The sequence below is a fragment of the Prinia subflava genome, chromosome 3, assembly GCF_021018805.1.
Source record: "Prinia subflava isolate CZ2003 ecotype Zambia chromosome 3, Cam_Psub_1.2, whole genome shotgun sequence".
Taxonomy (NCBI): Eukaryota; Metazoa; Chordata; class Aves; order Passeriformes; family Cisticolidae; genus Prinia; species Prinia subflava.
The window spans coordinates 74,752,801-74,778,911 of NC_086249.1; the positions used below are offsets into that span (position 1 = coordinate 74,752,801).

Below are 26,111 nucleotides of genomic sequence, written 5' to 3' on the forward strand. Positions count from 1 at the left end.
GTGTGCATAAGCTGAGCATTTTGATGAGCAGAGGCTGTTCCTGTTCCTATAATAATGTATTTCCTCAAAGAATAAAAAAAAATTATAGCTTTCCTGAAGGAAATCTGATGGGAAAATGTTATTTGGTAGACAAGGTACACCTTAGCCCTGAGACAAGCTTAAATGTATAGTAAAACAGGCAATAGAAAATTTCATCCTGTCTCCAGCAGCTGCTAGGCTGTGGCTTCACCCCCTTTTCTTAAATGCTTAAAGCAATCCTCAGTCGCTGAACATTTAAATTACTTAAACACTTCATAGATTTTATTGCCCTTCCTATTTACTGTGGTATGAAAGTTCTGCTTCTGTGCTAAATTTGAAGCATCTTCTTTTCAGAGATACCTAAATAAAATAGTTACATTCCCATCAGCATGAGAAGAGTGTTGCCCATGGATGAGAGAGGAGGAAAACCCTGAGGTAGACAGGGAGCAGTCATAGAAAGTGGAAATGTATCAGTCTTAACATAGCTACTCATACTGAGGATTGGGGCTGCTCTGGTGTCCTTCCCTTCTCACATTTCCTCTGCTCATGCTGCCAGCTTGCCAACAGGAAGGGTGCAGTTTCTCTGGGTAATTTTGGCCTTCTGGCCCTGAGATTCCACCATTTAGGCTTCCCCTTTGAGTTTTGAACTTGGACAATTTCTTTTTGTAACCAAACCTCATCCACAATCTAAGCATTTCGAGGCTCTCTTTTAAATCTCTGAAAGGCTTGATCCAAAGCTTAGCGAAGTCAGGGGAAAGACTCTCCCTAACCTCAGTGTATTTTGGATAAAGCCCTAAGGCAAGGCTCACATTCCATACATTTTAGCTTGGATTTGGATTTTCATAAGCTTTAACTCTCCAGAAAGCTGCCAGCTTCACAAGTCTACATCCCATAGTATGTTTTTTTCAGCTTCTTGGTTTTGTAAGAATGCTTTAAAGCTGAGAAAGGAGTTAATGAATTTTTCAGGACTATAACATGAACCAGTGACCTCAGCACACCAGTATTCATTGAGGATGCTGAGTTTCCCTCTCTTGCATGAACATTTATGTTTAAGAAATATGAATGTAAGTAAAAGCAGGTTCATTTGCAGCAAGGGAGGTAAAACACTCTGTTCAGCAGGAGGGTGCAAACAGACTGTCCAAATCCAGAAAAGAAAGATCTAAATGCATATGTTTTCATTTTCACTCTTACTTGCTCAATTTAGCTTGGTCTGTTTTTGATTTATACCAGAACAGGTTATTAGAATACCGCTGAAATTTCTAATCCAAACAGACTTATTATCTCAATTGGGTCTGACCCCCTCCTGGTTAAAATCAAAGCAAAATTTGATAGGAACAGAACCAAATCCCTTCAGCTGTCTGGAAAGAAGTACTGAAATCAGTACAGCTACATCCATTTACAGAGTCACTGTCTGGCTACTGGAATGCTTTTTTTTTGCCATGGCTGTCTCAGAAGAATATTATTTTTGTATTCGTTGCAAAAATAAGTGTAAGATAGGAAATAGTTTTCTCTTGTGGTGATAATTTCTGAATATAGCCATGAAACTGTTTGGTACAGGAAGGAAACAAATTTTTAAATAGAAAAACCAATTTTTTTTCAGTAAACAAAACCTGTAACATTTTTTGAGCATTGAATATGGAAATGAATCTATCTAAAATACTTGTCTCCCTTAATGTCCCCTCTTTGGTTTAATTATCTTGTAAGTAATATGGTCAGTGTCAACAAATAATGTTATTTTTACCTGCAATGAAGTAAAAACTGCAGCCATATTATCAGGCTATGGAAACTTTACACTAATTTTCAAAAGTATAATTATACAATCAAAAGTAGTATGAGGCTTTGTTTACCACTTGAACTAGTTGCTGCACCAATGGACATTTCACAAACCAAAGTTCTGATAATACTAGGGCAAAGAGGACAGATGAAAACTTCAAGTCTATCCCACTGTTACCTCCATCTGCACCTGGATCCCCCAGGAAAAAGTCTGATTCTGCTTTGCTGCATATTTGCAATAAAGGAGAAACCAGCAATATCGTGAACTTTACTCCTCTGCACGTGTTGGCAGCAACTTTTTTCCATTGTACAGCTGCCAAGGCATATGGAGGCTCTAATTCCTTTGTGCAAAGAGACTCCTTTTCATCACCTTTTCTATGAAGTAAATTTAGGCTAAAAGCAGACAAGAGAAATGTGACATGAACCCTTGTTTTGTATCAGTATTCTAGCTGCTGCAGCAATTTCAAGCACCTGCAGTTTGTCAAGTTAAGCGTAAGAACAATTGATATTGTGGGAATAACAATCATCTAAGCATGCCATTTGGCAGGCAATAACACATTTTTTCCTTGCATTATGTTTTTAGGAGCTTGGTGTTCAGCTTGAATGTCTGAAGAATAGTTTGTTATGAACATGCAATATTTATTAGAAAAATATTCATTAGAAAAATAAAGCTAAGAAACTTCTCCACCCCTCCACCTCCCCAGCAAAGATATTCCTTTTCCACTTGGTATCCTGATTTTTTATTTCTGAAACAAAGCAAAAATTAACCTAGCTTATTTTAACAATTTCAAACTATAGTGTCAGCTAATCAACTGTCTTGCTCATAACTAAACAAAGGAAGCTATAAATACCTTCATATGCACCAAATATCAAGACAGAACACTGCTATACACTTAGTCTGACATGCCTAAAATGAAATAACATCATCAAGTCTGCACTAATCAATAAAGACCTGTTGGAAGACACTGAAGATTTCAAAGTACTGAAAGATTTCAAGGACTGAAGACCTTCACAGAGGCTGCAGGGTTGGGCATTTCTTGCTTGTCTCTACTTTGAGACCTTGGCAGTTACTCACAGTTCTTCAACGTGAGCTAAGAATGTGAGATCTGATTGTCTTCCCATGACCATGTAAGGAAAGGTTATGAAGTGCAAAAGAGAAGTAGTATAAAGCTCTCAAAAGTCCTCTAGCAGAGTTAGAGTGTTAAAGTTTTACTCATGAGCGAGAATCATTTCACATTCTTGTACAGAGATGCCATGAAAGGCCCTGGACACCCCAGCAGGCTATTTATCTTTCTTGAGAGATGATATATTTATCTAATTTTTAAGAGAATACAGAAACATTAACTTTATGTCATAAAAAGTATAATTTAAGGAGAGAAAAAACCCTTCTCTGGGTTTACACTTGTGTGGTGATAGGAAGTAGACGGAGTTTTTGCTTTCATAACTGCCTGATTTCTAAGCATCTTCTAATCTGAGTAAGCTGCACATGCTGTAGAATTTCCAGCTAGATTTTGCAAGTGACCTCTAGTGTCTGTGTCTCTTTCTTTTTTTTCTCCCAAAGCAAGACCTAAGTCAAAAAAAGTCTGTTTCAAAGTTGCACCATTCTCCTCCTGACACAGCATACTTCTAACACAGCCCCCTGAATCTCTGGGCCCGTAAACTATAGTTTATAACATTTAGCTGCTTTTCTCTCCTGTTTGTCTTAAGTTGTGGGCAACTTTTTTGTGCTGGTGAAGGTGCCTCACAGATCCTGTGCACAGATGATGCAACTACCCAACCTGAATAGCTCTGGCAGAACAAGTTCAATGGCTTGTTGTGTTAATAGTGATGCCCACCCTCCCTCCCCCCTTACTTGCTCATCTTGCCAGCAAAAACCTACTTCAGTGTATGCACTGGCTCAATGATGTGACAGCATTCAGTAAGTCTTCTAAGGACCATGCCCCTGAGCTGGTCCCAGTAACTGGTCTACTGGTGTTACAGGTTTGAAGTTCCCACTGACTCCAGCTAAGCTAGTGACATTTGTGGAATTAGGTCCCCTGAGCTGAGATATCTTTATGACACACATCTCCCCAGACCTCCAGGTCTTTTGTTGGTCAGGTAGAATACCCTAAAGCAAGGTGCACTCACTGTGTCTCAGGCCAGTTGGATGGAGGCTGGATGGTCAGTGCCTGTCTCCCTCCATGGGCTCTACAGGGACCTAGGAGGTAAAGGTGGTGGTGAAAGAGAGGATAACCTTAGAATGTATTGTAGTTTGTTTATCTGAATCTGATTAGACACTTTAAAAGTCTATTTATATGAATGGGTTTTGTAGTGACCTCTTTAGCAGACATAATAAAAAAGGAGAAAGGAAATTACTTTTTTATCTGGATTTTTTTTTGATTGTTTGATTGTCATTATTCCTACAGAGTTCCCTGTTCCTAAAGTACAGGCTCTTAGCTCTTCACTTACATTCTTCCTTCAGCAAAGGGTTCTTCTAAAGGACTCCCCAAACCAACTCTTTAAACTAAATGCTAACAAGATCTGGTCATTGGCACATAAACACTCAGGGATATAGGGTTTCCATTAAAAAAAACAACAAAAAAAATCCCCAAAACCAACCCCCCAAAAATCCCAATTTATAGGGATCTTTTGGATAAGGCAATGCTTAAATGTGGAAATTAATCCTTGAACAAGATGATCACTTAATACCCAACTGATGGTGGGAATCTCTACCGTCTTCTGTTCAACCAGAAGAGACTCCTTAAATGTAAAAAAACACTTGGAGCACTGTGTCCAGTTCTGAGGCCTCAGCATAAGAAGGACATGGACCTGCTGGACAGAGCCCAGAGAAGGGCCGTGGAGATGTTCCATGGAGCTGGAGGGCTGGAACAGGTCTCTGATGGAGACAGGCTGAGGGAGCTGAGGTTGCAAAGGCTCTGAGGAGACCTAATAATAATTTCCAGTACCCAAAGGAGCTACAAGGGAGTTGGAAAGGGACTTTTGTACTAGGACATGTAGAGATAGAACAAGGGGGAATGGTTTCAAACTGATAGTAGGTTCAGATTGGATATGAGGAAGAAATTCTTTATTATCCGAGTGGTGAGGCACTGGAACAGGTTGCCCAGGGAAGCTGTGGGTGCCCCATCTGTGGCAAAGTTCAAGGCCAGGTTGGATGGGGCTTTGAGCAATCTGGTCTGGTGCAAGGTGCCCCTGACCATGAGCGGGGGTTAGAACTAGATGTTCTTAATGTCCCTTCCAATCCAAACTGATCTATGATTCTATCTGTGATATTCCTAAGGTCCGGCTGGCATGACTGCAGCAGCCTGTGCGTGAGCCACTGCTGTCAGTTCCCTGCAGGATACAGGCATCCTGCCTCCCTTGCACATGCACACAAAGGGATGTTCTGTCAGACTATTGCCGTGCCTGCACAAGCAGCTCCTGCTGACAGATTACAGGTGTTTTACCCATGTACCATTCGGCGGGTGCTGCAGCCGTCCCCTGACCCGGGGGCACGGACGCTCCTCTGACACCCGGCTTTAAAAATTGGGCTCGCCTGCAAGGAGGTTTTTTCCGGGAAAAACCGGTTTGTGGCCTGTGGTCAGGCAGCCGGCAGGCGGCAGCCTGTCCCTGCATATGGCTTGTGGAAGGTTTGGCCACAGTGTTATGCTTTTGTTTGTTTGTTTTTTGTGTGGTTTTGTTTGTTTGATTGTTTTCTTCTCGCAAATTTTCTCCCCTCTTAAACTGTTTGAATCATGTCTGTATAACAAGCCCCTCAACTCCGCCGGTGCACTCTGTCAAAGCCCTCAGCTTCCCTCACCCCCCCTGTGGTGCAGATCCACTTATTCTAACCTCCATCCCAATTTACACATTCCTTTCCCTCCTCAGGGCTCTCCAGCCCAGCCACCACCTCACTGCAGTGAGGGACCTCCGTCCTGCAAGGCCTCTCCTCCCATGCCTCACTGAATTCTGTGGGAGTCTGGGGAATGCCAGTCCCCAGAAGGCAGTGCCACATCTCCAGGCTCAGCAGCTGCTGCGTTACAGCAGCATCAGGAGAATCGGAACTTTGCCCTTTGCAGAGGCCAAGTTTGACTCCGAGCACAACAAGATTTCTCCTGTGTCCTGTTTCACTCAGAGTCCTCAGGTGGAGCTGTGGTGCTGGATCCCCATCAGCCCTGTGAGCAGCCCGGGCACTAATGAAGCCAAGGCCTCTTGTGTGCACCAGGGGCTGCTGCCTTAACACAGCAGTAAGGTCTGAGCAGCAGGGTCTGAGCAGCAGGGTCTCATCACGAAGGCCTGCTCTTGCTGGGCTGGGAAGTCCCTAAGAGCCTTGTTCCAGCACAGGCTGCTCCCAGCTGCAGGAAGGCACTAAAGTGCAGCAAAGACCATCCTGCCCTGAGATCTAGGGTCTTCTGCTGAAGTCCTCAAGATGCTGCAGCTGGATCCCTTTTTTACTTTCCTGGACACTTGAATGTTCATCTCAGATCAACAGCATGGAATATGAGGTCACAGGGAATGGCTCCATGCTGCCCCACATCCAGTAGGTCTCACCATCTAGTACATGGATTAGGAAAATAAACTGCTCTCAGGCAAACATGTTTCTTTTGACGAAGGAAATGCAGCAACTTGCTGAAAGCTGTTAAGTTCTGCCAGCTTGCAAGTGGGATATTTGAAACACTTTAAAACCCAGTTAGAGAATATAAGGTATCAGGGCTTTAAGCATGGGGTGTGCTGGGAGTCACCACCTGGGAACAGCTCTCTTGGGGGCAGTTTGAAACCATTTCTTATTTGGCAGACTCATGGAGGCAAAGCTTCTTATCACCTTCCACCTGCTAAATAGCCCCCCCTGCAGCCTGGGCCAAGAATTTGTCGGGAACAAAAGTGAGGAGTCTTAGACAGGAATCCTGGAGAGGAACTTCATGGAGTCTTATTTATATGTTTGGTGCATAATGAGAAAGGTTTACCCTCACTGCTTCTCTTGCCACTGGTGGATGGCAAGAAAACTCAACCCCAAAACCACAGAAGAGCCAGTAGTGACAATCTACTGTGGGCTGTCCTGCAGCCCCACTCTGTACACCAGGCTCTGTTGTCTTCCCAGTCATGCTATACGTCTGCTCTGCACATCCTTTTTCTCTGCAATCTCTAACATCACCCTGTGAGATAATTGGGATCATATATGTCGGATAGGCAGGGTTTTGTGGAAAAGAGCAGCACTGGAATGTACTGTGAAATCCTAGATGTCAAAGGGATTTCTTACACTTTGTGTATCCAAATCAGCCTTCCTGCCTTCCTACAACTAGAAACTTTTATTTTATAAGAGAACACACACCAATTAAATACCAAGAGTTCTTGTTTGCACATGACAACATTTGATACTGCAGTAGCTTTCCTTTACTCAAAATAAGTAAATATAAACAAATGTTTTGGCAATGGCATTGCGGGAGTGTGTGTGTAGATTGTAACTCTAGGGATAGGTTTTCAGCTGAGTTTCCACCTATCCCACGATGGCAGGACCAGGGTTATGAGTATCAATGGCCATGTGGGGATAAGCTTGTAGTGGGAGGATTTCTGAGCTGCAATATTGAAGCCCTGCTCTGTTTCTGTGGGCCTCAGGCTAAGAACAACCACTTTTCTCCATGCTGCTGTGACCACTTGCAGGTGTCTTTGCCACAGGAGGGACATCAGCTGTCTGACTTGTGGGGAAGCTGTTGGGAGACGCATGCCTGGAGGGGGATGTATATATAGAATATATGCATCCCTCCACAGCTAGTAATTTTTTAGAATTCCACTTTCTGCCTGATAATGGAAAGGTGACAGTGCAGAGGAAGTATTTTTTTTTCCAGTCTTGGTGGAAAAGGGCTTAATAATAGGATGAGTCAGACGGGAAGCATTATTTCTGGACATTACCTTGAGCAGATGTGATATTTCATAGCCTCATGGACCCTTAAGATTAAATTCTTGATTTTTAAATGCAAAAAGCCTCTTCAATAAAATAACATAACCTGTTGTTCTTATTTGCACCTAAAAAATAGAAGAAGAAATTACTTCTCCACTGGTATTTTTAAAGTGGATGTTCAGATGCTTGGGCTGGGATGAAAGGGATGAAAATGGGTGACAAACATGACTTAAATACTGCGTTAGCTCTTTTATTTAATTAATTTATTTATTATCGCTGTATTAGCCAAACACAAGATTGGTGGTTGCTGGACCAATTTCTAGTTGTGGCTAAAAAACTCTTGCTGGTGCATAGCTCCAGAATGTACCCAAAATAGACTTTTCTTGGCTAAAATCTCTCCTTACCTTGACATGATAGCATCTCACCTTTGTCTCATTGCTGATGGAGGCATTGCAAGGTAAGAGAAAAGAAGAAATAAAGTGAAGTTCTGTAACTACAGAGAGATGTGATCATTCGAGAATTTCTTGAATGCACTGATGTCTTAGAAGCTTAGATACCATGGAGATAGTTGCCTTAGCAATGTTTTAGCCACATAGGCATTCACAATCAAGCCTGCCTCTTATGGCAAAATGATGCTGTGTTACTTTTTTTTTTTCCCCACAGCTTTTGTGAATGTACAATAAAGCAGTTTATGGATTTTTAACTAGAGTTCAGATTTTCTCTCAAGCTTCTCATCCTCGACATTCTTTTATTTCTTCATTGGCGTTAATTCCGAAAAGAAATGTCTTTCAAGCTAAGTCTTTGTACATACAAGAGTCTGTCTGATTTGGTCCCTGTTCACATCAAGATAAAAAAATCCCACTTGGAGGGTGAGAGGATAAATTTCAGAGGTTGTGTTCAGACTTTTTTTGTCTTTTAAAAACTAGTATAGCCTGAGTTGCTGTAGGTTTAACATTTCCACAGCATGACACCATTTCTAATCTGTGTATTTTCACAGTAGGAACTCAGACAAACCAAATGTTATGAAAAATGGAGTAAGTGGGCAGATATCTCTATTATGATTTCCAGACTATCTTAAGAAAACTGATATGTAAATATATAAAGTCAGATTAAAGACAAAAGCAATTATCACCTCTAGTTGGAATTGGAAATATTTGAATTTCAAAGTTATTTTTTGGAAGGAAGACAGTTTGGTGTAGGAGAAGGGAACACAGCTGACCTCGCCCCTGATAAGTAACAGCTGGATTAATTACCCATTCAGCTCGCCCTGATAAGTCACAGCTCTAACCAGTAAAGATAAGTGTGATAAAAGGGAGTAGTTTAGCTAGTGAGGAGGAAGGAGGAACCCTGAAAAAGAGGGAATGAGAAGAAGGATCCTGAAGAAAGAGAATCACTGCTGTGGGGTTAGTCCGGGTCTGCAGTTAGAGCCTGTTGGAGCCTGCAGTAACAGTCTAGCTAAGTAAAAGCCTGCAGTCAGAGTCTGTAAAATAATATATGCAGTCATAATTTAGCAGGAAATAGTCAGCAGTCAGAGGCTGCAAGGGAAATCTACAGTAGAAGCTTGCTGCAGCCGGAGTTGGTGGATAGTTGGAGTCAGGATGGCTGAGCTGTAAAGAGGAATAAATCAGGATCATTTTCATGCTGTGGTAAACAGGAAGTCTATATCTCAGCTCATTTCTATCCTCTAACAGGGGGGCTGCTGCAACGGTTTGGAATTTTAGAACAGGCAAAACTGCTGCCTGGTAGGGCAGTAGGCTGCCAGAGATGACAGTAAAGTGTTGGTGGGGCAATGGTGGCTTCTATATGGTGTGTGTTTGTCTTCCCAACACCTCCCAGCTTTAGATTCTGTGCAGTAGTTGTAAACATGTCTTTCCATGACTTTCACTCAGGATTTTGTCTTTGATCACAAGAGCTTTGTGATTTTCAGGCCGTGGAGAGGCCCTGGACCAGCTCAGTGACAGCATGTTTAGTTTTACTTCACCCAGGTTTGTGCTCCTTGCAGGCATCGCTTTATGGAAATATCTAGAGGAGAGGTATAATCCAATGAAAATTGAAGTGTCTTTAGTGTTTCTTGGTGTATGCTAGCCATGTCTAAATATGGGAGCCCTGCAAAAGCAAGAGATGCTGCCTTCTTTCTTTCAGTTGTTTACCATGCTCTCCCTACATTTCCTTTTGTTTTTCTCCCAAGAAAACCAATTAAGAAAGGCTTATTTATGTTGGTCTTTTTCAGGCTGTTAATCATAGACTCATAGAGCAACTCATATTGGAAGGGATCTTGAAAGACCATCTGGTGCAACCTTCTGTGGGAGCCTCAATGAGATCTAGCCTGTTTAGCTGTGCCTTCAAAATCTGTGATGATGAGACCTCTACCCCTGGGGATGTTGTTGCTGTTATTCTTACTGCAAAAAGTTTCTTTCTTGTATTGAAATGAAACCTATCTTCATGCAACTCATACCCATTGCCTCTTTTCTTCGTGTGGCTACTTGTGCAGCGAGAGCCTGTCTTCTTTGTATTTACCTTTTAACTTCTGAAACTACAATGAGGTGCCCCTTGAGCCTTCTCTTCCTGCGGGGGGAAAATACTCAAATCCTATAGTCCTTTTGCATAGGGCAGATTGTCCAGCTCTTTGATCATCATTGTGGCCCTCCTTTAGAGTTGTCTAGTCTGTGCACTGTCTTTGAATTGTGGGAACTAAGACTGGCCATGCTACTGTATAATGATGGAGAGTCAAATTTGTTGACCTACTTATTATGAGAGGTGAAAAATGTTAGGAGATGAGAACTAAGGGCATTGAAAGTAGAAAGAAATACAGGACTGGGGAAGGGTATCCTACCTGGGGAATTTCTGATTTAGATTTGGTTAGCAAGACTACCTTTACCTGGGGTCAAGACCTGTGTTTGTGGTGGGTTGTATGTGCAGTCTTTCTTTTTTTTTCTATTCCCTTCTAATCTGCAAGGCCATGAGAGCTCAAATCTGCACGAAATAATAATTAGCTGTTTGTCATTTCTGTTTCAAGTGATTTCTCCCACTGGGACTGAAGCAGAGCCTATTTTTGTGCTATTTTTGCCCCACAGCCCTGCAGGAGTACCTAAGTGTCCCGTGCTGAGAACTCTGCAGGGAGGAGCAAGTATGTGCTCTGACAAGGCTGTGCTCCCCCACTAGAAGGATGTCTGAGGCTGTCAGGCGTGTTTCTTGAGCTCTTGCTGTCCTCTGCAGTGGCTTTGGCTCTTTATCCTGAAATATTCCCATGATTAAACTCCACAGCATGTGTTTAAGGCAGGCTGATCTTTAATTCAGTTGTCATGTCTGAGTTGTGCACTTTGTGGGATTCTGAAGTGGTTTTTGTAACTTTTCAGATTGAATTTTAATTATGAGAACATAAAAGCTTTTTGATTGTTATATGCTTTTTTTTGGTTATAATCATTAATAATTATATCATGAAACCTCATTTTCATCAAGGTTTGATTCACATTTCATAAATGCCTCTGGCAACTGCTGGAATGGCACACTGTCTTCATAAAACTCAAGTACCTGCTCTGCTTAATATAAAAGGGAGTGGTTTAGCTAGTGAGGAAGAAGGAGGAACTCTGAAAAAGAGGGAATGAGAAGAAGGATCCTGAGGAGAGAGTCCATCATCTATGGTGGATCTGCAGCAGGACAGGGCTTTCTGAGGGAGCACAAGGGCTGGTGGAGAGCGATGGCTTCCATGAGGCTGCTGCCACCACATCTGCTGGAGAAAAGCTGTGTGGTGATGGTGAAGCTCTGGGAAGATTTTCTGCTGCAGTGATTCTCACGCCACTGATGCAGAGATGATTTATGGGATAAGTCAGTGCAAGTCACTGGGAGATTTGTGGGAGAAAATCATGGTAGACATGGAAAAATTCAATCACTTATGTAATTCAGTGTTTATAGTGGCTAATTCTGAAGTTGCAAAGATGTTTAAAACATTGAAATTGTTCCTGGTATAAATAAATGAACAAGGGAAATACCCAAAAATGCACTCAAAGAAATCTGATTGGCATTTTTAACATGATTGTACTTCAATAAACATTGAGTCAGTTCAATTTAATCATAGTATATTTGTTTTCACTTTTTTAGGAGAACGCCCCCCCAGGGACAGATGTACTTGGGTAACAAAGATTTCAGTACGGTTTCTAGACAGAAAGAGATGGAGCTGAATCAGACATCATCTCATCAAACCAGTTTATCTGCGGAAGTGGCGGCCAAACCAGTGACTGGAAGTTGCAATGAGCTGCGGCTATTAAAAGAGTATCATGGCATGGTGGCGAGTCTTGGAGAGCCACAGACTTTGTGTGAAAAATCAGCAATAGGAGAGGATACCTGCATTGCTCTGGGGAAGGATTTCACCCCTGTGCCCATGCAGGGAAGGTAAGAATAAGAACAAACAGAATGTTTTTTCTCCAAATCAAAATAAATTTTTATTTCCTTGCGGGACAGATATGTATATTCAGTAAGTGAATATTTTTCCCACTGACAAAAAAAAGCAAAACCTTAATGGAACATCAGGGCAGTTGTAATTGCCATGGAGGGGTCATGGATTGCCAGAGTTCTAAACTCATCTGAGTGTTAATAGCCACCACGGGCCAATTGTGCCGTGTTTTCAAGATCAGCCAATTGGCTTTTCTTCTCTACTTGGTGTCAGAAAACACACAGAGATAAAGCAGTTTTCACATCCCACCCTATACCTCTTTCAGAAAAATGCATCATAAAGATATAGAGAGAATCACTGAAGCTGAGGCTGCAAACACTAAAATGGCACAATATAGCACAACTCTGACAGCTGACACACCACACCTCAAGTGAACAAGGAGTGTGTGCTCCTCATGCATACTCTCCCTCATCAGGAAGTGTGCAGGTTGCTGGGCAGGGATGTTAATATTTCCTGTTGCAACAGATACAACATCAGAAATTCTACTTGTAAGTACTTAGAAATAATTTATAGACCCCAAAATATTTCAGGTGGATTTTGAAAGCTTTGAACCAGCAGGGACCACAGTGAATGAAAGGCAGCTAGGGTGGACCGTCAACTTTTTTTGGGTAGCTTCGAGCATCTTTAGAGGTGGCTTGACAGAACCTAAAGTAAGAGAGAAGTGCTATACCTAATCCAACTCCTGCAGAGTACAGGCCTTGAAGTGCTACCTGTCAGTGTCTGCATTGAGCAAGGCTTACACTGCAGATGTGAAGTAGAGTGCCAGCACAACACCCAGAATCTGATGCTGGAGACCTTTGTTGTGTGGCTACAAATCAGGAAAATCATGTCAAGTGGGAGGTGCAGTCTTGGGGACTCCCCACTGTTCTGGTTGTGCTGGTGACATCCCTGGTTTGGTGAGCAGGGCTGAGATCTGTCCCATGCCCCTGCATCTCAGTTAGATGGAAACATGCTTATCTTGGGAAGAAAGGAAGTTTGGGGTGTTTTGCAAAGTTCCCTAACCTGAGCAGAGGGAGAGCTAGCTGGATGAGTTTTGTTGTGCCCTTACTTACAGAGGTCATTAAGTATGACATAGAAATCTACAGCAAACCCAGTCAATGTTTTAATGTGCATCTGGAATTGTTTCTATCAGAGTGAGAATTGGAAATCCTTACAGTTATGCTTTCCAAATATTAAAAAAGTAATCAAATTATCAGCTTGACCAAAAAAATCTATAAATCCTTTAGAAATTTTTTTTGAGTATTTGAGGGCTTGTGTGTTGACTAAGAATTTTACTGACAGAAACAAATCTTGTAAAAGTTCTTTAATTCAGTATGTGAAGGGATGGCTTAATGTCTTATTCTGAAAGAGTGTGGTAAGTACAACATATATGTGAGAAGAAGGAAAGGACTGAGTGCATCTGAAGACAAGGTTTTTCTTTTATGAATTCACATCTATATCTTGCTACAGCTGTGTTTGCCAGTGCTGTTTACTATCCTGGCTCTTGAACAAAATTTATATTGTTGTGGACTAGCTTTCACTGTTCTGCTAAACTTCTTCCTATTATTTTTCAGTGAGTGACAAGAATTTATGTACCAGCAATACATAACTTCTGTGAACCCCTGAACCATCTATCTGACAGTCATCTCTGGTCTCAGGTACCAGAAATGAAAAATACTAGGTCAAGGGGCAGCCTACCTTCCTGTGAGTGCAGGGAGTAACTCCAAGTCTTTTGCTAACACTGTTATTATTAAATAAACTGGAGTCACTGTGTGTGATTTAGGAATAAAGGTATAATTAAATACCCATACTTGTGCTCCCTTTCAGAAAAAAGTATATTTAATCTTCTATAGCAGTATATTAGGGTTCAGGAAAGGATCTCTCAAAATTTCTTCTTGTTGATCTTCACTTCTTGTTCTTCTGATATGGATTATTTTTTTCTTTTGTGGCATGAAGATTAAACTTATCAGTCTCTCCTTAGCATGTATTTTAACCAATATATATCAGATGCACTTAAAATACTGATGTGATCTGTATAACCACTCTATATGAGTAATTCCCCTTAAATCATTGGGACTACCCAACAGAATGCAGATAAAAATGTGGATAAACTTTGCAGAGTCACAAGTTGTTTGATTAGTTTCATTAGAATGAGAATTAGCTTTCAATGTAAGTTCTTTTGCTTGCAAGGAAAACTACTGACGGTTAAAAAAAACGAGACCAATTTTTTTTTTTTTTTTATATATAGTGGTTCACTAAATTGACACATCTGTATGGTTTGTTTTAATTTGTCTACTTAACTTAGATTGCTGAATTACCTTTCAGGATAAGCTTCCCAGGTTCTCTAAATTTTTCAAATGTATACTGAGACAAGACTTTCCAAAGAGTCTACTTAATGGAACAGAGGATTTATCTCATTCTCTATAATTACCTTTAAGAAAGTGTTCTTGTGTTAAGCAGGGCCGTTTACCCTGGGACAGAGAAATACCCACCCTATTTTGGACTGAGCATTTCGTTTTGATTGCAGAGCAGTCCTGCAGATATTTTGTGGTCAGGGTACCTTTTGGGCTGCCTGCATGTCAGAATGCCTTCTCATTTACTTCTCATGTTGAAGAGTGGTAGCTTCTAACTCCAGATTTTACTCCATTGCCTTAGGTTCCCTTGGCTCTGTGAGGAGACCTGGACCATCCACTGTAGTCATTCTAATGAGCCTGTATTCCAGGGTGTCCTTCCCCTAGAAATAAGCCTGTCTGCCTTCTTGTGAGCAACATAGTTGCTTCAGTCCTGCTTGCAGTGGGCAATGTAGGCATTTCCCTCTGAAGTGGACCATGAATGATCTCCAGTGACATCCTGTTCAGCTGGAATGTACCTGGCCCAGGTATGGTGTACTTTGTACTCTCAGAAATGCAGTTTTTAAAGTACCAAAACATGGCAACGAAGTCTGCATTTTGATTTTCAAAATTTCTCTCAAATTCCTCAGACTTTAAACAATGGCTTGACCAGGGTCCTTTTCATTACAGTTACATGAAAGTGACTTTTACAGTCAATGGGCCTTGGTCCAAACCACCTTCTTGAGCTCCTTACCTTGCAAGAAGATTCCACACTGCTTTGTGGCAGTATGGGCAACACTCTTCAGGTCAGCACTGACACCTCTAAAGACACAGGCTACTCCCTTCCATCACATCTCTGTATGTATGGAATGTGGCCCCTAAAAAGCCTTTTGTTGTCATCATTGTCAGTGCTATTTGCATGGGAAGAACTTAACAGCATGGTTTTATATGAACCAAATCTGAAATCCTCCTTTCTGATCCACAGGAAGGGGGTGAAGTCAGTTATTTTTGTCTTAGGAGTTCATGAGCATCAAAAGTAATCCATAGAAATGAGGTGGATCGTAATTCTTAATTCTATGTAAGCAATTGCTTTGCCTTGCTCCACTGAAGTTATGTTTGGATGAATTTGGCTCTGGAGTTTTATGGTCATTTAATATGATAGTCTTTAGAAGATTTTTTTTTCTCTATTCTTTGTGTGTCATTAAGAAGATTCATCTATAGAATAACAAAAAAAACCCTCAATTTTTTTAGTCTGTTTGAAAATGTGTTTCAGCAAGCAAAACTATTTCTTTCAGCATTTCTCCTGTCCCTTAGTTTCACTTATGTAATAAAAAGTAAAAACAATTAACCAAATCCACCTCATCCTGAATCTCTGGTCCCAGGATCAGTAGGGAGATGGGTTTGCAATGAGAAGGTCAGCGAGTAAAAAGTGTTTATTGAATCCTTGGTTTGTAGTAAAACAGCAGGAAGATTGCAGTTTTATGTCCTGCTAGCTGGAGAAACTGGAAAAGGAGAAGGTATTGTATAGTGGAAAGTCAATATGAGAGTGAAGTTATGCCTTTAGCCATAAGGGGTTATAAATCTTGATTTTGATTTTTAATTATGTTAATGTATTGCTACTTTTAAAAGAGGTTTATGAGATTTAGAATTAGATGTCAAGAATACATGCTTGCTGTCTAAATAAGTAAGATTTATATGACAATTTAAAAGCTGCTTTAATTTATATGACTCTTTAAGAGACAAGGGAAAAGACTAGAGGGAAAAAACCCGTTGAGAACGATAAACACACCTTTTTTTGGCTATTAGAACAAAATGGGATTATCCATCTTACAGTTAAACAGAGAAAACATAATTTTCACATCATGATTACCTGCTTGTGTTGGAACTATTCTGATTTTTAATGTCAATCACACGAATGTTAGAGAAGAGTCTAGGACAGATAGATGCCTTCACAGCAAACTACCACCTTCATCATTCTCAAGTGATGGTTATCTTGTTTTCTGTCTCAATGATGGCACTTCTGACTTCTCATTTCTTCTCCAGAGTGAATGTTCCTGTATTTTGATTCCCCATGTGGATTTTTAAATGCTATGGCACTGCAGCAAAAAAATAATATGGAAGAAGTTTTAAAGTCTAACTTTGCTAATTGATTTAGTTTGGTTCATTTGGTTTTAAACAGACCCTCTCAAACATTTAGTTCTTACATGGACCCATGTGGCTGCAACACAGCTTAACATGAGCAAACTGTGTAGGGGCATGGAACTCCTGAGACTCTCTTAGCATAGATTAAAACTCCCTGCTGTTGCTTCTACAATATCATAAAATACTATTCAAAGCCTGAAAAGCTCAAAAGAAGCAATAAGCAGCTCTAGCAAAACTTTAGGTTGAATGATAGGAAGTATAACAGAAAGAGCATATTATGCACAATAGGCAAATAAATAAGTTATTGTGGAGTTCTGCTGTCCTATTCTAATTTGCTGTTCTGCATTTCCTGGGAAAAAGGTATCTTGCCATGGTAACAGAAGGAAGAGTGAAACGTAGTTGTATGACACAGAGTGTTTGACTTTGAGCAAAAGAGATGTATTCAGCAAAATACTGATTTTTGACATGGTTTCTGCTGTTAATGAAACAAAGAGCCTTCACTCATTTTAAGTTTCTCTGTGTTCAAAGTTGTTTAGTTTTCTGTTGCTTTTTATTATTCATCATCTCAGTGTTAATTTCTTGTAATTATTCATATTATCTCAGATTGGTCATATACTACAATTTCTATTCTGCTATTGACAGACTAAAATCAGTTACTCCCATGTAGCCACTCGAATGCTTTTTTGCTCTGACAGAACATTCTGTAAACAAGAACCCACCATTATTAATTTTTGTTTCTGAGTGCTCTGTTGAAAAAATTAGGGGGTACTAATTAACTGCTTCACACTTTTCCAGCTGTTCGGCTAAACACTGTGCTGAGCACTCAGGGAAGAATTTGTGGTGTACTAACCTCCAAAAGCCACATGTTTCATTTTGAGTGCCTGTGACAGTCATTCCACAAAGATGTTGAATTTTGCAAGCAGCTGCTCTTTTCCTAATAGTTAATAATAGGGTAATGTGGCGTTTGTCTTTGTGAGACCTCTTAGGCCAGTTGTGGAGAGATGTCAGTCATATACAGGATGGGACTGGACAGCGCTTTCCTCACTCAAAATTCTGTTTAAACAAGGAAAGGCTTTTAATGTTTGTTTGTTTGTTTGTTTTTACTTTGAAGGGTAAAGCAAAAAAGTCAGTCAGACTTTGTAAAGAAATGTGTTGCAAAGGGCCAGTCACAGCTGAGCAAGAGGGTATGCCTGGGCCTTAAATCACTGACATGAGGAATAGCTGGTCATCTAGATGAAGCAAATAACTCAGACACTCAACACCTCTCCATGAAAGTTTTTCATTGAAAAATTCATCTATGTGCTTTGCTCCTGGCTGATGTGCAGGTGGCAGCTTCGACATACTGAATGATTTACAGAAATCATAACTTCTCATTAGCAGCTGGACAAGTTATACTAATTAATAGGATTTCAGTTTTGTCCCTGTTTTTCTGCTATGTAGATGTGCATAAGTTTTATGTGAGCAAGAACAACTGAGTTTTCATGGACAGTGACTATGAAGATGGAAAAGAAAGCATAGGAAATCCATGTTCCTTACATCTATTACTACATCAGGTGGACATGCATATAGGCAGCCACTGCAGCACTGATTTTGGGTCGTAAATGGTCTGTATGATAACATGGTAATTTTTCCATGGGCCCAGGCTCTGCTGCTGGAGGGTAGGACAAGATATGACCTGAAAGTGAAACCAAACTAGTAGAGAAAGGGAATAATGGAGAGAAATCTAATATTTGACAGTAAGTTCGGGCCATTGAAATTTAAGGTGTGGACCTCCATGAGCCTGAGGTGGACCAGAAGCCTATGAACTTTGCAGAGCATAGAGGGAGAGGAAAAAAGCATCTTGATTTCATGGTCTAATTAAAAATAAAGTAATGCTAGTGGGAGGTAGCTTTATGCAGTTGTTTGGGAGGAAATGGATACAATACTTCTGCTTTGCTCTGAGTAGTATTAAACACATCTCCCAGTTCTTGATAAGTGCATGGGTCCATGTACAAAGACAATCTTTGTTTTTCTTTCAATGTATAATGAAACATCAATTAAAACAGCAACTATTAATCAAATATTCTATTTTATAAGAAAATCACTTGATAATCACCATTGTTTGGTTTATATGCTCTTAATTCTTCTTTCCAATGGCTATTATTTTGTTGAAAATATAAGGGCCTGAAGAGTCAGGAGAAGGGTTTTGCAGTCTGTAGTCTAATAACCAGGGTGATGAGGTAAGAGCTCGATTAACTTAGCTCATTTGACCAGAACACTTGATCAAAAAAATTCTCATCCTCTGCCCAGACTGCTGGGGAGTTGCTGCCAGAGGAGGAAAGAGGACTTTGAGACAGAAGTGGATGGAGAAGCATTATATAGACAGATATCAGTAAAATGCAGAGGCAGCAGGAGTAGTGGAAAAGATAAATGGAAACTCTTCCATGCAGCTACAAAGGGACACTGGATGAAGGTGAAATACAGCGTGTGAGCAGGGTGTACTGAGCTATGGATTGAATTAGTTAAAAGCAAGTTAATGCTGTGATTATAACCTAGACTCTGATGCAACTGGTCCCCAGATAATATAAAAAAACCTCCCTCAACTCCACCCAAAGCTGCAGTTAAGAAGAACATGAACTTGTCAGTTGCAAACCTTGAAGCCAGATAGCGAAGGTAGCAGCATTACTAACATTACCCTAAATATCTTGCACTTGTAATTACTTACAGCTTGGTCTTTCAAACAAAATCAAGACGTGTTAACAAGATAAAGACATAGGAGGCCATGATTCCTCATAAAATAAAACAATTTCACCCCACAAGAGGGTACAGACGAAAATATTTCCTCCCTTTTTTTTCCTTTCATAGCTTTCTGTTCAGAGCAGATGTTTTAGAGCATGGTTCTGCTGGTAAAAGGAATCTTTCAGTCTGCCCCAAACTTTAAATGTCTCTCTCATTAGAATTAATTAACATCAGAGTGTTTTATCCTTTTGTGTTAAAAGCACTGGAAATCATTTCCTCAGCTGCCACAAAAATTTCCTGAATAGCAATGGTCATATAGTAAAGAACTGAAGTTCATGTTAAATTGAATGTTGTTGATGGAAAAATAGACTAATGTAGATGGGACAAATTAGCTAGTGAAGTAAAAAAAAAAAAAAAAAAAAGGGTCACAGTTTGTAGTCTGGAAAATCATATGGCTTTTTGAAAAACCTGCTATACGTAAGGAGATCAAGTGATTTACTCTCTGAAATATGGTAAAAGCTGATAAATGAGTCACCAAAATGCTTACAGACAGTGACAAAGCAAGCAATTCTCTGCTTGATGGGGCTAATGGGGCTGCAGGGGCAACTTGCAATAATTGTGCTAATGGACCAGCAGCAGTCAGAGACCACACAGAGCTCTGCCCACAGCATGTTGGAGCTACATCAAGGACAGCGCTGAGAACTGGATAGGTTGAGAAGTAATGCACTTGTGTTTGTTTTTATTTTTTTCTCTTTGCATATTTTTATATTATTTCTTCTGGACAGAGTGAAATATAAAACAGATTGGCAGTTACAGACACTCAGTTTTAAAAAGTGGAGCAGAAGCTACTGAGTCAGTACTGTGTGAACTAGCATCATTCAGAAATGGCTCTTGAAGGGTTTGCTCACACTTTCAGAGCTACTGTCTTGGCTGTACTAGTCAGGAAGGACAGGAAACACAGTCCATCTGCCATTTGCTCCCTGGCGTCCTTGGGCAGAGTTTCTGTAAGGACTCCCTTGCCTGAAGTAGAGCTCTGGCAGTGGGGGAGTTTGAAAGCATCTCCCTCAGATGGCCACATCAGCAGTTACATTGGACTTGTATGTCTGGCAGGGCTTTGTGCTTGATATTTGAGGAGGAAACACTGTCCTTTTGAGGAGCTTACTGTAAGAAGTCTAACCCTGAGTAGGGTAGGTAAATATTTTGCAGTGACTTTTCCTCCCACTGTTGTGGTTTTATGCAATTTATTTTCTCTCCTGCCAAGAAAATAAAAAAGTAAAAGCACTTTCAAATACTCTTTTGTTTCTAATCTTCCTAGAAGTGATAGGAGCAACTCTACCTCCTCAACCATGACATGTGACCTGCAATCCTCTTTAAGAGTCTATTGACAGCTGGTTCAGCATGTAAACCTCTTACAGTGAGAAGGATGAACCTGAATTTAGTGAACTTTCTGCTAAAAGGAATAATAAACCCAGAATGAGGGTAACAAGGGATATCCTTCTGTTTTCTCTGATGGGCCTTTAATCGTATGAGTTAAAAGAGAAGGGCTGTGTTGTAATATTATATAAATAGGTGGGGCTTTGTTGCATCTATTGGCAGCACATATTTTCCAGTCTGCTCTGTGTGCTGCATGTTGGGCCTCCCAGTGCCTTCCAGTGCAGGACAATTAAAAAAAGAAAAAAAGCACTATAAAGTGGTGCAATGAAATTCAGGTATTTTAGACATTATTTTTTGGGTCACATCTACTTGTCATATTGTAGTATGTGCCTAAAAATTAGCCAAATCAGAATTGTAAGAAGTAGTCATGTTTCAGAATAAAAACTTCGAACATCAGTGTTTGGAAAACTATTGTTTTTAACCATAAATAAAATGACAACAAGCACTTCTTACAAACCTGTTCCTAGTTAGATGGAAGTGTTGAAGAAGTTTACATAGAAATATTCCAACTTGCCTATTTTGACAGAAGACAGACATTCTCTCCTTGGCAGAAAAGAATGATAAAATGTCCTAAGGATTTGTATGTATTGTCCTAGTCACTAGTTTTGAATCTATTGTTCTGTGGACGAAAGTTGATACAGCTACACTGATGTTGTTAGATCTGTCATGCTTTCCTTCAGCTGGAAATTTGATGTTTGTGAGGCAGAATACACAAGAACTCTACATTGAAAGCAGTTAACAAATCTACCAATCTATTTACAATTTGACGAATCACTTAATTTTTTTGATATGCCACTCCAAAAATGTTTTAGGCTCAAGCAGATAGGTTGTAGAACAGAGAATTCCAGCTCTTCATACTTCCTAAAGTCTATATGAACCTGAAAAGATTTAGGTCATGTATATAATACTTTGAGATCATCTAAATTGTGTTGTAGAAGTACTGATACTGGCTTCCTTATATGTAATGGAATTTGTTTACTTGGATGCAAAGTTATCTGGATCCTACCTGTGCTGCATCTGCATCTCTTCAGGAATGAGGTCTTCAGTGTGTCATGATCTATAACATATTTAACCTTCATTAACAATAAAGTTGCAAGTAGGAGCATACTTTGTCCTATTGTGGTTACAGCATTTGGTTATTGACCAAAATAAATTAATATATAAACAGGAATAATACTTTAGAGCTGAGATTGTAGTCATACTTCTTGTCATGAATAAAAAATGTAGAGTCCATATTTTCTAATCAATGCCCTTTTTAAAATTTGTCTATGTACTTTTGTCTTAAGTTAAAATCTTTTACCTCTGACGTGTTATTTTTTCTCTTCAGCCCATGCTTTTTCCTAATGCTACTGGAGGGAATAATTACTGTAGCTTCGGTTTTTCCACTATTCTAATTAATTTTAATATTCCATAATCTTAAAATAGTACAAAGAGATTTTTTTTCTCTGTGACAACCTGCTATGGGCCTCTACTTCTCATAAACATTTTTATTTGTTTGTTTTGAAAACTTTTCTTTTAAATTGTAACCTAATTCTAAATGCCGTGACTCAACTGGATTACATTATTTGCACTCTAAACTGTTATTTTTGTCTAGGAGAACAACCATTATTCTGTGTTGTTTCTTGAGGTGCAGAAGGGCTACTTCCACATATACTTTTAATAACAATGTCTGATTATGGGCACTTTAGTGTCTTTGTTTGTTTGCTGTTTACTGTTTTGTTTATTTATTGCTCTGCTGCCAAGAGTATCCACTTACCTGCCTATTTTGCATTTCCATTTTGTCAGAATATCCTTCAGTTTTCCTGCTATGACACACTATATGCATAATTTCTTTCTGCAAAGGGCCTGTGCAGATGGTATAAAAAGGGAGTTGTTGATGCAGTGACTGTTGACAACGATTTTCGGAGTTGTTTTAATGAAAAAATATATGCAAGAATTGTGTTTGTTAATACTTTTTCTTATGTTTCAAGCTTTTCTTATTTGGAGGTGCTGTTGGTTCAAGAGCACTAAACCTGTTTGATCCATTTGAGTTGATAATCAAACTGTCTGGTAACTGTCTGGTTCAACACATGGCAAATGACAAAACGTGCTTTTTTAATGTTTAAGCAGTGGTTTCAGTTCATTCTTTTAAGAATGCTAACTAGTGTTTTTGATTGAAAAATCAATAGATTATTCAGCCACCGTATCTGCTTGAGGAATCAAAACACCTGTAAAATTTCTTGTCTTTAACTGTCTGTATCAGCTGTGCTCTGCTGCTGGTGCAGAAGCTGTCAACATAGGGCAGCCATGTCAGCATGGGCTTTCCCCTTTTCTGCAGACAATCCCTTGATGAAGAATTTTTTTTAAGCCAGGGCCACTGACAATTTCCATCTTCTATTTTCTTTTTCTTTGGGAGCAGAATGAAGTTTTATTTATGTAACCTCATTTCTGTGTGGGCAGAGATTTTCATGTGTATATGAAGAGTAATTGTCCTGTCTATTTTTTTGATGATCAGTATTCAGGAATTATTGAGCTTTGGGATGATGTTAATTTTTGAAACATACATAATAAATATTATGATGTATTTCATGAAGAATATGCTATTTCAGGAACAACATGGAAGGAAGGAATAACATCACCTTTGTGAGACTATGGAGTAATCAAAGTTACCCCATTCTGTATGGAGTTGAAGGGAATGCAGTGTCTGAGAGGAAAGAGTATAGCATTTCTATGACAGAGAGGGGAAACGTGTATTAAGAAATATGATGTACAGTTGAATTATATTGCTGGAATAAAGCCATCTGCTGTGTAGGAGAGGAATTTCTTTCTGAACCCTGAGAGGCGTGATTCTGGTTTTTGGTTTTTCAGTGCACAGCAGCATGTTCTTACCTGGAGAAGGATTAGAGTTTAAATCAGAAAGAAGGGAAGCTGAAATTATTATTAAGAAAGGGAAGCTTTTTTGTTTTTCTTTTGTGGTCAATTACCTCACTTTAAGGGGGACTTGCCAAATACAATTTGCATGCTACCCTGCATGAAACAGTCAAATTCTCAGTTTCTTTGGAACGTGTTATTTATAATCCTTGGTGTATGGGTTAATTTCTTTGGTGATCGTTTTTCTTCTCCTCCTTCTTTTTACTTTGAGAATTTAAGTTGAATGTTTTTATGGACTCCAATCTTATATTTTAAATTTGTCTCCCCTTGGTCCGCAATTAATCAAAAATCTCTGTTGCAAAGCTGATTGTTAATACAGATTAGAAGCTCCTTCTCTGACATTGCAACCTTGCGGGTCTAGATCTCTCTAAGACCTTTTAAGGCAGAAAAAGATGATTGGTAGCAAAACAGAACAAAAGGCTACGGAATGAATTTCCTGAGGCTTGAAAATGGTGTATGTTAATAGGTAACAGTGATCTGAGTGAACAGCCATTGCAGGGAAGAACACCATGTACCTGAGATAAAACTGCAGTTCCTCTTGAACTGTTTTACTGAATATTATCCAAATATAAGAGAAAATATTTTATTGTTATGAGCTGCCTTTTTATATTGTTTGGATTTTTTAATTTGTTCCTCTGGGATTTTCAATGTTTTAAAAGTTTTTGGCTCTGATATAATTCAAGGTGCAATGCAAATGATGAGTTATGTGAAATTACTGTTTTGGAAGGGCTTCTTGATAGATTTTTTTTGTGTACTTAATCAACTTTTACTGAATAACTTTTTTGATGAAAACTCTTCTGAATGAAAAAGATTTGATCTAAGAACAAATAAAAGGTACATAAAGTACTTTTATTGCACTGTAATATAGACATTATTTGTATAAGGCCTTGTATATTATTCAGTGAAAAAGTATTTTTGTTAACCTCAGAGTTAATTCCCCAGGTTCCTTGTATGAACAACATGGGAGAAGTGAAGGATGAAAAAGAGATCTCTCTCTTGCCAGTGACTGTGATGATCCTAAACCAGATTTCAGATGGCAAAGCTTATACCAAAAATCTCAGTATCTTATGCTCAGCCAGAACTGGAAGAAATTCTTAGTACTTCCTTTGTAATTAAAATAATTTTAGAAAGTAAATATAATGGAGGGTTTTCCAAGTGAAAAAAGAAATCCATTATTTTATCAACTTAATAATGTTATTTCAAAACATGACAGCTATATCTCCCACTAGAAAGTATTTATTTGCAAATTTTACTGCTGTTTCTTCTTTGTCTCCTTGGTCTCGTGCCCTAGTTTTGAAGCAAACTTTAGCAACTTCTGGGTCCAGTCAACTGAGATCAGAATCTACATAAAGGCTACATAAATTGTCCTAGTTGTATTGTAATACCTGACTATTTAACAGATATGAGTATGCTTGAACTTGCTGTCTTTCATTTTATTGTGACCAAAGGACAAAATACTAGTCCCAGCAAGCTTACAGTGGTTTGGATCCGTCATGTGGGTTTTTTGAAATAAAGCTTAATTTGATGACAATTTCATAATTTTTAAGCTGTGCTGTGGCCTGCTTCTGTAACACCTCTCCAGGCACAGAAATCAGCCACAGTTTCTCATGTTGTTAATAAGGGCTTTTTTGGTAGATGTCTGGCTGGCTGTTGCTTTTTTTTTTTAAACTCTAAGGAATGGAGAAACTATTTTTTTGGTGACAAAGTCTTTTTTATCTAAAAGTTATGGTTATGAATAATCTTATGTCCAAATTCTTGGAATGAAACATATGGAATAACAGTTTTCAAAGAAATGCTTAAAAAAGAAAAAACCAGATTTTTCATTTCTTGATCTCTAAGTATAGCTAACTAAATACTCTTTTCAGTCTCCAAAATTGGGGTGTGTGGCATAAAGATATATGAAAGACCAAAAGAATCAATGCATGCCATGTCTTGTCAGTACATCACTTGGATTAAGGAAAATCTTATCAAAATTATGCTGCCTCACTGTTGTGAGGGAAGGTGTTCCTTCATCTGAGAAGTGGCCAGTAATCTTGTTTTAATAGTGCTTCCTTTTCTTGCATAATTCTTGAATTCAGCTGCTCTCCAAGTAAATCTTCATGCTCTAACATATGTTCCCCCAAACCTTTGAGACTACAACATTCTATCACTTCAATGCTTGATGAATAACAGCCTTCTCTAGACATGGTTACATAATCTAGTTTTATCTCAGACCTACTCTTCTGTTCATATTTCCATCATTCAAGTGCCCCATATTGTGTCTTTAAGAGAGTCTGGTCAGATATAAAGTTAAAGAATTAAGTTGTGACCACTGTCTCAGTGTTTGAGATTTTTCAAATTCCCTTATGGTCTAGAAAAAAAGGGTATGATTCCCCCTTTATTTGTCATAAGTTCAGTTAGCAGCTGAGTTGGTTAAGCTAAAAGCCCATGGTGAAGGTCAAGGAAAAATGCTGCCATTTAGAAGCCAAACCTACAGAATGTACTA

General features: G+C 39.3%; 1 protein-coding gene across 1 annotated transcript in view; it reads left to right on the forward strand.

Moving 5' to 3' along the window:
- Positions 1-11,777: 11,777 nt before the first annotated feature.
- Positions 11,778-26,111, forward strand: part of OCA2 (OCA2 melanosomal transmembrane protein) — a 156,968-nt gene continuing 142,634 nt past the window's right edge. Inside the window, exon 1 of the mRNA XM_063392515.1 lies at positions 11,778-12,052. Coding sequence (XP_063248585.1) covers positions 11,784-12,052 — 269 coding nt within the window. The 5' untranslated portion in view covers positions 11,778-11,783. The remainder of the gene's footprint in view (positions 12,053-26,111) is intronic.